General features: G+C 35.0%; 1 protein-coding gene across 4 annotated transcripts; it reads left to right on the plus strand.

The window, feature by feature from the left end:
• Nucleotides 1-2,131: 2,131 nt before the first annotated feature.
• On the plus strand, nucleotides 2,132-14,489 carry LOC306864753 (RNA-binding region-containing protein 3-like). 4 transcript variants are annotated; one of them, XM_079408964.1, is made up of 16 exons: nucleotides 2,132-2,184; nucleotides 3,267-3,426; nucleotides 3,525-3,572; nucleotides 3,662-3,771; nucleotides 4,827-4,916; nucleotides 6,527-6,638; nucleotides 7,247-7,315; nucleotides 7,542-7,681; nucleotides 8,784-8,909; nucleotides 9,047-9,201; nucleotides 10,732-10,899; nucleotides 11,255-11,349; nucleotides 12,495-12,553; nucleotides 12,725-12,857; nucleotides 13,018-13,090; nucleotides 13,303-14,489. In XM_079408964.1, the coding sequence occupies exons 2-15, from the start codon at nucleotides 3,271-3,273 to the stop codon at nucleotides 13,084-13,086; spliced, it is 1,530 nt and encodes a 509-aa protein (XP_079265090.1). In that variant the 5' UTR covers nucleotides 2,132-2,184; nucleotides 3,267-3,270; the 3' UTR covers nucleotides 13,087-13,090; nucleotides 13,303-14,489. The 4 variants fall into 4 exon arrangements, with proteins under 4 accessions (XP_079265090.1, XP_079265091.1, XP_079265093.1 ...); XM_079408965.1 differs by having other exon boundaries at nucleotides 13,523-14,489; XM_079408967.1 differs by having other exon boundaries at nucleotides 2,139-2,184; nucleotides 3,267-3,446; nucleotides 13,523-13,643.
• Nucleotides 14,490-15,520: the final 1,031 nt, after the last annotated feature.

A 15,520-nucleotide genomic window follows, 5' to 3' on the forward strand; every position in this document is an offset into this window, starting at 1 on the left:
TCAAACACGGAAGCCCACTAATAAACATTTTCCTGATTTCAATGGTCATCATATTTCAGGTACACCCACACTGTAGAATTCAATCTTGGCTTTTAACACTTTTAAGGACTTCATTCTTAATTGTTTGTATTAATACAGTTATCTCTAATTTAGCTCATTACAAAAATAAATATTCAATGAAAATTAACTACTGTGGATTTTTATCCGTTAACCTCTGCACCTGATAATCAATCAATCAATCAATCAATGCAAATGTTTTATTTTATTATATTATATTATACAAACAAACACATAATTATATTATATTAAACAAACAAACAAACAAATTAAGTAAATACATGAAAACTACAGTTTACCTGCACAAACTAACCTGTCACACAGCAGGACCAAGCTACAGAAATACCACAAAATAAATAAATAAACAAATAAACAAACAAGACAGTTATTAGTAGGTAGGTAGCGACTGCATGGTTTACTTGCAAAAAAATATTTGTAATACATCAGGATCAATTAAATAAGGAGCCCAAATATATAGTATTAAAATAAATGAATATATATAAAAATAAGAAAAAGAGATACTGCAGAGTTTGACTGCAAAATTTCATTTGTAACTCCACAGAACCATTTATATACGCTGATATAATATAATATAATATAATATAATATAATAAATAGTGAGTGGCTGTGTGGTTTATCTGCTGAAATAAATTTTTAATACAGCAGGACCATTTAAATAATCTGCAAAAAATAAAAAACAAACAAACAAAAAAATTCATGAGCATCAATCACCATCAAACAATGACCGACATGCTTCTGGGTTCACAGTACTGTCTGACCACGAGTAGTCAGCATGAAAACTGATTTATGCTTCACAAGGCAATGCTGATGGGGCACAGACCTTTCTTTTTTGACACGTTTCTGTCACTTGTGGGCCAGCTGACAGGGTGGTCAGAGGCAGGCAGCCCCCTTCCCCTTCGCCAGGGTCGGACTGTTCGGTCAGGGATTAGATACCTTCCGCTCCTCCCTTCACCTGTGAAATTTCAGAGCCAGCCAGGCTGAAAGGGGGCATTGTTCCCCCCTGTAAGAAATGCCCATGTTGTCTGCAATGAAAAAACTTCATTTGCACTGGAATTTGGAAGCTGTCTGACAATAGTAAGGACAATCTCCAAGTTAAGTTGGCCCATAAACCGGGGTCAGTCCTCTTTGATTGTTCCCAGAGTATGAAAGTGAACTCATAAAGGCTGTCATTGGGTTTGATATTATGTTCTAATGAAGTTACTTTTCATATCCCCCCAAAATTCAAACCTAATAGCCAATATGCCATGGATTGAAATTCAGCAAAGTATTTGTATTTGTAAGGCACAATGGGGATTGGGGACAACCAATACAGATCTGTAAACTGATAGTCCACTCTAAGCAAACATAAGCTGTTGCTAACTTTCAAGCTCATTGGATATGCATTTTTGAAAATGTGAAACAGGGGTGTCATGGAGAAAAATCCTGAATAAGTGGGACTCAGGACACAGAGAGGCAGTATGGTATAACTGGGAAGGAGGAAGGGAGGCCATAATTTGGCTTGGTCAAATGCCAGCCATGCACACATTTGTCTGATCTCCACCTACTACGAGCGTTACAGAGAAAAACCAATAGAGTCAAGACTTTAACAATTATATAGTTTAAGGCACACTGACACAAATACACTTTCATCAAGCTTAACCATTTAACCTGGTTAACTGCATTACTGTAAGAAAGAACATTTATAATTAGCCTATATTATTAATAATTACAGCTGTAATTATTATTTACAACTACTACTATTTTTAAATAGTAATTTTTGTATTATTATTTATTGCTACAATTTTTAAAATATAAATAAAATCTCTCATAAAACCTGAGGTCGATGAACACTTGCTTAAAGATAAAAGCCTCTTTACTGGCTAAACATTGAAAAAAAAAAAAAAAAACTTGTCTAAAATGCTGACACGGATTAATTTTGTTAACAACACTGCCATCTCCTGGCCGAAAAAAAAATGTTTTCTGAATTTGGACCGTTTGTGATTGATGTGCATTGCGAGCCAATCAGTGATGTGAATGACCCACATTCAACCAATCAGGTATCAGATTTCTTTGACCTCATTAGACACGCCCACAAACTTTGTGCGGAAGAGCGTGAATTTGAACCGGGTACGTTTGTCTCACATCTCTCATAAACATTCACATGTCTCAGTTATTATCGTTATACTGGTATATATTTCTTTAGTAGCACAATGTTTTATTTTAACTTTAAGCTCCTTTGTTCCCGAGTTTTATTGTGCGCTGTTGAAGCTAATGATTTGTGAGGCTCGCTTCAGAACAAAACCTCTAGAATTGCATCAGCATTTGCTAATTTTTAACCTGTTTACTTACTAACACAGCCTTAAGCCTTTTACTACTTAAATGCAAATCAAAAGTGTCCTTCTGTGTTCGATAAGGACCAGATAAGTTGCTGCGTTAGTCCTCTTTAGCCTGAACAGATAATGTGTTTCCAGAACATCATTCCCCTGAGCAACACTCGATGCTTAAATTCAGTTCCGGACAGATGCGCTGCAGTTTTCATGCAAAATTATACTCTAGTATAGCATTGAAAAGAACTGGAATTCTTTAAGCCATGCAGTTAATTTAATTTTTACAAAACAAAAAAAGTATTAATATTTAATAATGGGATAAATAACTGCATAGGGGAGTTTTGTTGTTATGTTGTTGACAATAATGCACATTTCCCTGACAAGTTCTCATTAATGCTGTAATGCAGAATAATGATAACTTATTATTTTACATTGTAATGGTAAGATATTATTCAATTTAGCTGTGTATTTTTTATTTTTTTGTCTGGGCAGGAATGATATATTTATTGGTGCATTGCAGTTTTGTGTAAGGAAATATATAAACACCATAAATAATGACATTTTATTTATTTATTTATTTTTTTTTGGTCAACTGTGTTGCAGTAATGAGTGAGATTTGCTAATATATGTCAAAGTGCTTGAAAATTATTAAACATTTAAAACATAAATTTGGTGTGCAATGTAAAGCAAAGCTGTGGACAATAAATCAGAATGAAAGTTTACCTTGTAAATTGTAATTAATAATGCAGCAAATCTTTTTATGACTCGCTAAATTCGAATAATAACATGCTTTTTTACCCTCTGCTCATTGTAAGGTTCCACATGTTATTTGCATCATGAGTAGATGAGTTACTAATCGATTTAATTGTTTGTCTTTGTTAGAATCATGGCAGAGGCAGACGAGGCCGACGTTCAAACAAAGAAAAGCAGAACCCTCATCGTACGACATCTGCCCAGAGAACTCAACAGAGATGAAAAGGAGGATCTCCTGAAATATTTTGGTGCTTCATCTGTCAAAGTGCTATCAGAGAAGGGAGCCCTAGTGAGTTGCAAGATTTGCAAGTATGAAAGCTGAAAATTGCTGTGGGTAAACGATGGAGTGAATACATACAGCTGACCTAATTGTGTTGTCATCTGCAGAAACATATGGCATTTGCAACTTTCAGCAGTGAGACCTCAGCCTCTAAGGTAAAACTAAAATACACATGCTCCTCTTGTGGTTTAAGAGCTGGTTTAGACATATGCTAGTAAACCGGATTGTTTCTTTCCACCCACAGGCACTGAACAGACTTCATCAGCTGAGAATCCTTGGTCACACACTAGTGGTTGAGTTTGCGAAAGATCAAGACCATGTCACTGTTTTGAAAGACCCACCAGTGTCTAAGAGGTAAATGGCAAAATCACTAATAATAGACTTTCAGCTATTTCTGTTCCTTCCCCTCAAATATAAGCTGTCTAGATGTGTCTCTGATTGGCTAACTGTCTATTTTTATACTTGATCAGAACTGTGTTTATGGATGTTTCTTCAAGTATGGGCACTGATTGATTTAATATATTTTGATTTAATATATTTCATTTTGTTACATGAAGTTCACATTAAACTGTATTGGATTTTTATTAATTTACTTATTTACTTTTTTTTTTTTTTTGCCTTCATAATTTATTTTGGCTACTTTTAAGATTTGTTTTTACTAGATTTTAGATAGATTTCGTTTTTACACTAGATATTTTTCTTGTCCCAGACAAAGCTAATGTTCATTGATTATGTTCACAAAAATGGTATACATAAATACACATAATTTCCTTCCTGACAAAGTCAATTTGCCTCTTATAAAGTTTTGTTAAAAGTTAGTTGACTTACTACGGTGACAAAATTGTCAGTTTATTCAAGGTAAAATATGAGATTCATGATGTGTAATGAAAAACAGGAACAACTATCAGTTGTAAACTTTATATTTCTCTTGTGCATCATTTCTACTCTAAAAGAAACTGGTGTAGAGTCAATTTTCTAATTATAAAAACAGTAAGAAACACATTGAATTAAACGTGATTTTTTTATTTTCTTAAAATAAGTACTTATTTACAACTTTGAAAAATAATTTTTACAGTGTAGTCAAGCTTTAATTTTGTCAGATTATGGAAATGTACCAAAATTATACCAAAATGTAGTTTCCAGCACAGAATCATATTAAACACAGCACATAATTTGAGATAAGGTGTACATTTTTATGAAGAACGGCATAATATTCATATGATGTAAGTACATGCAGTTTTTATTTTGTTAGTAGACAATTTGTTGATAATTAGTAGACAAATTAAACTAGTGTGTTGGAAAAATGTGTTTTTTTAAGAGAGTATACAGGGTCAAAGATGCCCATAATTGAAGAAGGACTCTTATATTTCTTTACTAATAATTACTGATCTGTTTTTCTTATGTTTCAGTGGTGCTGGTGCCCAATCTGAGAAGGGGAAGAAAGAAAAACAACTAAACAACGTTCCTCTGGTGGATAATAGCATTGCTCCCAGTCTGGGGTAGGTGTGCACATGCATCTGTGCACATTGACTTCCTCTGCATGCGCCTTCTCATCGTGCCACTGTGTTTTATGAAGTCACTGGAGATTTGAGACAGGCTAACGCTCCCGGTTGACATCCTGCACCTGGTGTCAGTAGTTCAGGTCCTGGTAACCCAGTAGGAAGTACCCACAGCGAACAGAGAAAGATGGAGGGAGGAAGTTGGAGAGTGGCTGTCACCATCCGTCTCATGTCCAATTACAGGCCCATGTCTCAGAGTGTCTGTTCTGCGGTGACAGCCCGTCTGCTCTTGCCATGTGGTGGCACCAGGTGGCCTTTGATAAAGAGACCGTGGGCTAAGATATAATTTTGCACGAGGAGCCCGCACCTCACCTTCACTTAACGAGCGGAGCCGTGACAGATTTTTATTTATTTAATTCCACCAGAGCTGCTCGTGCACAGAGCGGTGTCGCCTGATAAGCATGTTTTTCAGTGGTGTGATGCACCGAATGAAGTGCAGACCGTTTCGATGATAGAATACGCAATCAAATTCAACTTGAAAGAGTCTCTTGATATTCAAAGCGTTTGGTTTGCAAGAGTAGTCCATGCAACGTAAGGAGCATAAAATGCATAAGCTGGATCTTGGAGTAGGGAGTTGTGGGTAACACGTAGCTTTTATATAGCCATATATATATATATGTATATATATATATATATATATATATATATATATATATATGTATATGTGTGTGTATATACACAAAGACCACTTTTAAAGCTCCGTCCGAAAGCTTTATATACATACATATATGTATGTGTGCGTGTATGTGTGTGTGTGTGTGTGTGTGTATGTGTATATATATATATGTATGTATGTGTGTGTGTGTGTTTGTAAAAACAGTAATTATATTTTAGATAAATTAATATACTTTTATAACTAATGAGAGACACTTAAATTATCATTGTTATTATAATAATAATTATTAAATTAGTTATTATTAACATTTTCCTAAAATCTCGGTCTTACTATGTCATAATAGCAAAGCATCACTAAACTAGTCTACTGATGTCCTTATGAAACTTTATGAAATATTAAAAGCACATTGTTGCTTAGTTTTATATTACCTGCAAAATCATTGTGAATATTTTAGATGTTACTTGCCCTAAATGAATTAATATAGTGATATTCAGTGTTGAGGAGTTAATAATAAGTGGCAATGGTACTTACCAATAGTTTTTCAAGTAACAAGTCATATGAACAACTAACATTGCAGAATGATATAATTGATTATTGTTATTCATAACTGGAGTTCGATTGTTGTGTGTATATTTATGTGTTGAAGTTTTGTGCTAGTTATATACTGCTTTTTATTTTTATAATCAAAAATAATAAAATATAAAATGTTAGCTACTTTTTGTGGTGTAGAGTGCTCTCCCGTCCCCAAACGCAGGTGTGCTTTGCAGGCTTGGGCATTTATGAAACACAGCCAAATGTTTGTACCTTGCTCTTATATTTATGCTTCACCATTATGTGCATGCATTTTGTCACGGGTAGCATTTCTGGAAATGTTTCCCTGTCTCCTCTCCGAGACTAACGACTGGCAATTTTTCATTTTTCTTTCCTCCCACAGGTTGAAATTTCAAACAAATCCAACGCTGAAATATTTATACCCTCCTCCTTCAAGTGGAATTTTGACAAACATTGTACACACTCTTCTGAGCGTGCCCAAGTTCTACGTTCAAGTGAGTAGAGGCTACAAAGATTTGTTTGGTGCTGGGAATGTGTAAACACGCACACCTGTAGGCTTACCTCTTGTGTATCAGTATCTGTCTCATATTTTCAGGTTTGTAGTTCATATCAGGTAAAAAACAAAACAAAACAAAAAAAAAAAACTGAAAAACGTTAATTCTCAGCTCTCTCAGACTGGCACTAATGTGATTTTTTCCAAATCAAGTCTAGTCTCTAAAACATCAAACCACAATATTTGCATGGAATTATTCTGATGGTATTAATATCGCGCTCATGTGGGAGGGATGAGTGATGTATTTAACATTTTCCCTTAAGCTACACCGCACCGTTTTGCAAAACATCAAGGAGACGTTATAATTTCCCAGGCTGCCTTTTGGTGGCGCTAGATTTCTGAGAAACAGGCTGGCGCTTTAAACACATTAAATCTGTTGCTCAGAGCTTCGTTTCAGAGCCTAAATATATTCCCACACAGCAATCTGGGTTACATATGGAGCCAGGGTCACAATTAATGTTTGTGTCCAAGAAATACTCAGTACCAGGTGTGTGGAAACAACACACACACACACTGTTTTCTTCATCAGGTGAACATGTTCCTCCACAGGTTCTTCACTTGATGAATAAGATGAACCTTCCATGCCCGTTTGGACCAATGACGGCTCCTCCACCAATGGTGAGTTGGTTATGCATTTTTGCAATGTTTATCTTAACTCAAACAATCAGGGCAGCATGATGACGAATGTATAATATGAAACCTGAATTAAAACTCAGCTTCATCCCCGATGCTTTGCTTTTCACTGAATCCCATCAATATAAGTGCTCTGCTAATACTGATGAGCTACACCGCTGTGCGAAGGAGCCCTTGAGAAGGTGTAACCCACTCATCTGCACCGTTTCAGTTTGAGATGCCTCCAGGCCCATTGCCGCCCATGCCCCCACCATTTCCCCCAGAGAACCCTCCTCTCCCGGAGCACGAGGAGGGTGCGTCGGGCAGTGAAGAAGAATCGGAGTACGAAAGTGGAGATGAGGACAAGGAGAGGTAGCTGGTTTTCCACCTTTCTATTTTGTCTACAAGCTGTTGAAGTAGTTTGACGTTAGTAGGAAACTATTATTAGGCAGTGTGTGCAAGCAAGTTGTTGTGTTCACAACTGTTTTAAAAATTTATAATAAGACATTTTTCTTGAGCATTAAATCTGCAAATTAGAATGATTTCTGAAGGATCATGTGACATCGAAGACTTTTCATCAGAGGAATATATTACATTTTAAAATATTTTTAAAAAGAAATCATGTATTTATAATTGTAATAACATTTCAAATTGAATAATTTTTAAATTGATAAAAAATAAAATTTAAAAAAGTTTTTAAAAATTTAAAATTTAAAAATATTTTTAGTGTCTTATTTTTATATTTTATAATATAAATTTTATAATGCATAATTTAAACAGGGACATATTTTTTTAAACACAAAACGGTGAGGATTTTTGAATGAATGTACAGTACAGCTTATAAAACAATAATTTTTCATATTATGACCAATAACCATTAGATAATCAATAAAGATATTTATTTTTGTATAAATTAAAAATAAGACACTAAAAATAAAAAAAGTTTTAAAGTTGCTTTAAATGCTTGTGAGTTTAATCATCACAACATTATAGAATATTGCTAAAGATTATATTTAAGTGTTATTAAATTATTAGTGTTTTAAAAAAAAATAATTTTAAGTGATTGTTAGATAATTATCTAATCTGTATGTAAAAAAATAAGAGAAATGAGCATAGACAATTATAGTATCTCTAATATCGGCCAGTACTGATGAATAATCAATTTTCTGGCCTTACAACACTTTACAGGGACTTTTCTCCTACAGACAGATTATTATGAACCATTTTTGTGTCTTCCACTTGCCTCCACGTAAATGCAATCTCTTGTCCAATATCTAAAAATAACTGGTAGTATTTTTGAATATGCATCACCAGCATTGGCACGTTTTCTCATTGACAGATTGTCGGCCTCGAGAATGGCAGCAGCTGAAAGCTGCAAAATGCTTGGTTTGTTTGTTTTGTTGCTGTGTTTTGCCTTGCGTTCAAAAGCCATACATGTTTAATAGCTTCTCACTTCTTCTCTCTGCTCACAAAGGATGATCAGACTGATGGGCCTTGTTAACCAGCCATGCAAAAGACCGTTGAGAACAAAGACTTCTTCCAAGAGAAAGAAACCTAAACTAAAAGACCTCCTGTTTATTCCCAAACCAGATTCCCACGGGTAAATTCTCAGCTGCTTTTCACTCAACCAGAAGCTTCTTTATCATTAAGTAAAACAAAACTGCACCTTTTAGTTTCAAAAGACCACCTTCAGCAACACAAAAAGATTCGCATATAGCTCAGTGTTGTATCTCTCAGCCCCTCAGGCCCAGCTCTGCAGCCATCAGACGTGTTCGAGCAACCTCAGGTGCTTGGACAGAAAAAGATTGAGTTCCATATATCGGCTGAGGTGTCCACCAGCCTCGAGGGTCCCAGACAGAATCAGGAACCGCAATTCGCAGATGCGACTGAAGGTAAGGCTTCACGTCCCCCGCCACTCCTTCCACATCATCCATTTATCTATCCGCCTGCATCACCGAATGCGCCCCAGGTTCAGCCATCCATCCTGAGCGGACCTGCTCAATTAACACAGCAATTAGCCCTGAGAATAGTGACTCAGCTGGAGAGAAGATTTAATGTATCGGGCTGTCAGCAGGCCGAGCTGCTCTCGCCATGAGGCGTTGAGACCCTCCCCTGCGTCAGGATAACCCTGAAACTTTATTTGGGAATCAGGAATGACGGAATGATCAAACTAAAACAAACACACACAAAACTTTTCAGAGCACTGTAAAATTAAAAAACCGGCAGATGTGGTTGCCAGATTTTTACCATAAAAAATACCATAGCAACATTTCAGGTTTTACGGATTTAAATTAAATTGATAGCGAAAACCTGTATAAATTGATATAATGTTAATATACCAATCTACTAAAATTCTAAATCTGTTTTGTACCTTTATAGTATACCAACGTCCAACAAAAACACAGCTAGTGAATAATACCACATGCAGAATCATAAATCATCACAAGTAGCTTTTACGCAAGCTGAGGTCAATACATAATCATAATCATCATTCATTATCATCACATAATAATTAAGTTAATATAGTTTTTACTGTAACATTTTACAGTCTTTTACCGTTAAAATTACAATAATTCTTTAGTGTGCAGGTATGTCAAAGCAATTATTTAACGCCGACAATCTACGCAGACGCAGCAAAAAAAGTCATCCTCTGCGGTCAAATTTAGATCCACAGTCTTTTGTTTACCTTATCTTCCTGTTTGTTTTCCATTAATGTCTATGACCTAAAACCGAGACAGAAAACGTTTCAAAGTCAAAGACAAACAGCTTTCCTAACCTGTTTAAAAAAGAAAAGAGCACAGGGACGGTAGTTATTTCCGTTATGCTTGTGTTTAGCTGATGATAAACAATATGTTTAAATGACGAGCAACGTCAAAGGAATCCACCTCTCTGAGGGAAACTTATCAGCACTTCTTGCTCTAGTACACATTAGGCACTAGATCTGTCAGACAAGTTTCCAGAGGATTTGTGTAGCCTCGCTGCTTCCCATAATTCCTCATACGCGTTTGCTTACAGCTTACTGCCAACTGCCAGGTGACATCTCCTACTGTGCTATGAAAGAACCTGAAAGAAAACCCCACAGAGCGTGACCACACGCAAACACACCAGTGTCACCCTCAGAGATTAATACACTCGTCTTTTTCTTTTTCCTCTGGCATAGATTTTCCATTTTATCTGTTTTTGCGTGCCTTTTGTTATCGATTACAGGAATTGGTTTTGCTTTCGTGCACGACAAGAAAACAATCCTGCGTTTTTGTTTTCGAGTTTGTTTTGAATAGTGAAGGCTTGTCATTACATGTTCACACAAGTCTTCAGTGTCATCGTTGAAATTTGCAACAGGCAGCCTGTCTCAGACAGATTGAAATTGAGCACCGTGACAGTTCAAAGCACGCTCTAATTATGTTTATGCAACTTATTCCTAGACACGGCAGAGATGGAGGTTACCGTTCAGGACGCTACAGAAGGGTTTGGGAAAATCTACCCAAGCGCTCCGGTCCCCAGACACGAGGAAGAGAGGGAGGAAGAGGAGGACATCCCCTCTGAGTTCATCTCTAGGAGAGAGCTAGAGAGAGGGAGACTCTCCAGAGACGGTGAAACACTCACTCAAATTGTGCACGCATACACTCTTCTTCTTTGTAGTACACTGAACATCAAATAGAATTGAGAAGCTCTAGTAAAGAATTTGCCTTGGAGTGTTTGCAAGAAACATGCAGCGATCTTTAAAGAGGACATTAATATTTGATATGAAGCACACCAGGCTCTCGTCATATGACTGTTTGCATGTTTCACATGTTTGCGAGTGATTGCATAATGCATTTATTTTATATCAGTCAGTCATTCCTAAACGCATGTTTGACAGCTTTATCTCTCAGATTTACTATTCAAATGATTGTGTGCATTTGTTGTATTGATTAATTTTTTTTATTGACTCTTTTACATTTATAGAGATAAAGAAAATGTCTGTGTTTAAAAACTATGAACCTGGAGAGCCAACCTGCAGACTTTATGTTAAGAATGTTGCAAAGCAAGTTGAAGAAAAAGTAAGTGTCTGATCTACCGGCAAAAAAAAAGAAAGTTAAACTAAATAGTTGAATATTAAAACGAAATGGTCAATATTTATTTATTTATTTATTTATTCAATGGGTAAATTGGACTAGACAATTATTGTATAACCAATACGTGTCTGCTCTACCGACACACACACACAAACAGACAGACACAAACACACACAGACGCACACAAATAAATAGTTAAATATTAAAACTAAATTCTCAATATCATTCATTCATTGATTCAATGGATGAATTAGACTAGACAGTTACTGTATAACTGGATAATTAATTACTTTATGGATAAAATTATTTATTTTGCATAAATATTTTATTTATTGTATGATTGAGACCTTTGAATAACTAGATACTTTATGGATTAAATTACTTGTTTTGGAAATAATATTTTATTTTGATATTTTATTTATTTTAATAATGTAATATTTCAATATTAGTGGATAAACAGTTTTTTTCATTTATGGATAAATATTGAATTATATTATAGTGAAATATTATTTTTTTACAAATATAATTTAATTGTTTAATTACTATTAATAATAATAATAATAGTAATAGTTATTATTATTATTATATGCTTTATACATTTATTTTCTTGGACTGGACAATTTGTAATAAAATTTATGATTTTTATAACTGGATCATTTATAATTTTTAGTTAATTATTTATTATTATTATTATTATTTTTTACATATGTTTTATACATTTATTTTCTTGGACTGGAAATGTTGTAATAAAATTAATAATTTATAACGGGATAATTTCTAATTTTTAGTTAATTATTAATTATTATTATTATTATTATTTTTACATATGTTTTATACATTTATTTTCTTGGACTGGATAACCAGATAATTTATTAATGTATGAATAAATATTAGTCAGTTTTGTTAATTGGCCAAGTGGGCATGCAAATAATTTCAAGATGGAGAAATATTACCCTTTATTACTAGTTTTTACAGTATATACTTTTGATACCCTATACTTTTGTATTCTACATTTAGCAAATTCTTAAGATTGCATAACATTCGCTTCAGTGTGTGGTCTAGAAGAGCCTGAGAGCTCTCGATTCTCACTTTATTACTAGCTACATAACCCAGCTCAATCTTTTCCACAGGATCTGAAGTTCATCTATGGCCGGTATATCGACATCTCCTCAGAGGAGGAGAGAAACATGTAAGCACCACTGTCTCATGCCTCAGGCCCTTGTCTGGGGCCTTAAATCCGTGAATCACAATCAAAGCCAATGAAAAGAAAACACCACTCCTATTTTCCTCAGGAGCGGTGAATAAAGGGGAGTTCTTCATGAACATGTGCTGATGTAAAAAGTGTGTTTGTTCCCATCAGGTTTGATATTGTTTTGATGAAAGATGGGAGGATGAAAGGTCAGGCCTTCATTGGGCTCCCCAGCGAGAGAAGCGCAGAGAAGGCCTTAAAGGAAACCAATGGATATGTTCTCAACGACAAACCTCTTGTGGTGGTATCCTTTGTTTTTCAGTCATTTTGGCATTAACTTTCTGACAGAATGTTTTGTCTTTCTTTCTCCAACAAAAACAGTGTGTTTTTGCTTGTTACATCTAGAATTTATTATTACAAATGTTTTACTGTCAAACAAAATCACACCTTAACTTAAACTCCAGCAATTCGCCCGATCTGCAAAACCTAAACCGGAATCTGCTGACCCAAAGAAAGGAAGGAAAAAACACTGAACCGGTGGGTTAAAAGACCAACAATTTTTGTATTTATGTATATATATTTTATAGCTATGTCTGTTGAAGTGGGTGGGGGACAAATGTGCTGATTATTTTTATTATAAATTATTATAACTGGTTTGGATTTTGGATAGCCTCTTGATTTTGAAGATTGATTTTTTTTTATTTTTTTTGTCCAGATAAATTTTAACCCAACATTTCTATTTGTTTAAGATGATGTTGATGTACAATCATGAGCCTACAGGAGCTCCATCTTTACTTCATATCCTTTAAAATATCCTTTAAAAGAGTTATTTGAATTGCTTGCTTTGATGATAAAATATAGGCAATAATTGAATTCTTCCAAATGTCAAGCAATATTATTTGTTTATTAACTATATATATATTACACAAAGCTTGTTATTAATATTTGTTTCCTCCAATTTTATTGCAGAATGTTGCTGTTGAGTTCTGTTGGACTGAAGTTCATCATCGATTGATGTAATATTCATTATTATATTTGATTTTGTTGATATGTCTCGCAATACAAAAAAATAAAAGGAAATATTACTTTTATCTGGATCTTCATTGAAACTGCTGGCCAATTTCAAGTCCCTCTCATAACAATATTGTTTATAGATACTTTTCTTTGCAATATTGTTATTAATCTGGGTTGTTTGTGCGCTCAAGCTTGCCAAAGGTCGGATCCTGATGTTTAATGGTACCAGTATTGTTCTGCACACACAACATGTGCCTTTGATGTGAAGGAGAATAAATTTAGAAGTCGCTATCAGTCAGCCGGCTCATCTTCCAGCAGCACAGCAACAGATGGTGCTGTCAATACAGCAGAGCTCAGACAAACACAAACAATACACAAGAAAGGATATGACCAGGGCTGGCCCGGCTCGAAGATTAGCTGTTATTTGTTCACTGTACTTTAGTCTGAGATCTAAGACTCTCAAGACACACTGTGCCAGGTTTGATTTCAGGGACGCCAAATGCTTTTGCTTTCCATGATCAATCATGATGCTCAGTCGTGATCTATCATGACATTGTATATTAAGCATGAATGAGATTTGAGGTTTTACTATGCTTTGCAACATTTTGGTCACACAAAGAAACCATTACTGTCCCATGTTTTTTTTAACTGATTAAGGGCTCAGCATAAACCACACAGGTCAAAATATACATTAAACAGTAATATTGCGAAATATTACAATTTAGAATATATTTTAATTTAAAGTCTTAATTTATTTGATTTGTTGATGAATAGAAAGTTCAAAAGAATCTTTAACATTTATTTGAAATACAAATTTTTTGTGACATTATAAATGTCTTCACATCAGTTTATTGCTTCCAATAAAATGTATTACTTTTTCTTTCAGTTTATTGTGTTGAATAAAAGCATTAATTATTTTTTTTACATTTATTTCTGTATTATTATTATTATTATTATTATTTTGAATGGTAGCAGATCATGGTTTCCACAAAAAAATATTAAGCAGCAAAAAACTGTTTTCAACATTGATAATGATAATAACAAATGTCACGGTATTTTTGATCTATTAAATGCAGCCTTGGTGAGCAAAAGGTCTTTCAAAAACATGAAATCTTTTGACCGGTTGTGTGTAGAATATTGTGGTGGGTCATACGAAGCCCATCTGATATTCAGATACTCTTGATTGCTTTGTCTAGAGCAGAAAAAAAATCCAGTTTCCATCTGTGTCCAATGGCATTCCCAACTAGGGCCCTTTTATCACTTTTGAAATTATACCTGATAAATGTCTTGGTAATTCTTAATATTTCCACAGTGGCTGGTGCATTTGTCATCATTGAAGTCAGTGGCAGAGTATCTCACAGATGGGAACTCCTCACGGGTGGCATTGAAGTACGAGCCGCAGGTCGAGTGCCTCCTCTCCGCCCGACGCACATGTGTGATTGATGACAACGTCTGTGTAGATCTTCACCTACAGGAGCCGCATCGGTTCATTACCATCAGCCCACAGCACAACACTGGCTACCAGGACACATCAAAGGACATTGCTGTGCTTTGGGCTATCAAAGGGCTTTGGAGCTCTTATACAAGGACAACATCTGCAGTTAGAGATATATAATTCAGTCAGGGACATCACTTGGGCAGGACAACTGGGAACACTATCCCATGTCCAAAGGGAGAGGGGTCCACCCCAAAAAATGTGTTCAGTGCCCTGATATCTATTTAAACTATGTGTTGGTTTTTAATCTACTTCTAAGGTGGTTTAGGTGGTCAATATTGATACAGGGCTACTCTTAGGCAGGGTTTAGTCTAGGGCTATATATAGGCTGGTCAATATATTATTGAACAGAATTGGCGCCCGCAGATACAATATATCTTTATTATCATCCAATAAAAATAGAAGTCACATAGTTTATAGAATTCAGAAGCACCTAAACTGAGCGTTCATAATATTCT

This window comes from Barbus barbus (genome assembly GCF_936440315.1).
Source record: "Barbus barbus genome assembly, chromosome: 46".
Lineage (NCBI taxonomy): Eukaryota > Metazoa > Chordata > Actinopteri > Cypriniformes > Cyprinidae > Barbus > Barbus barbus.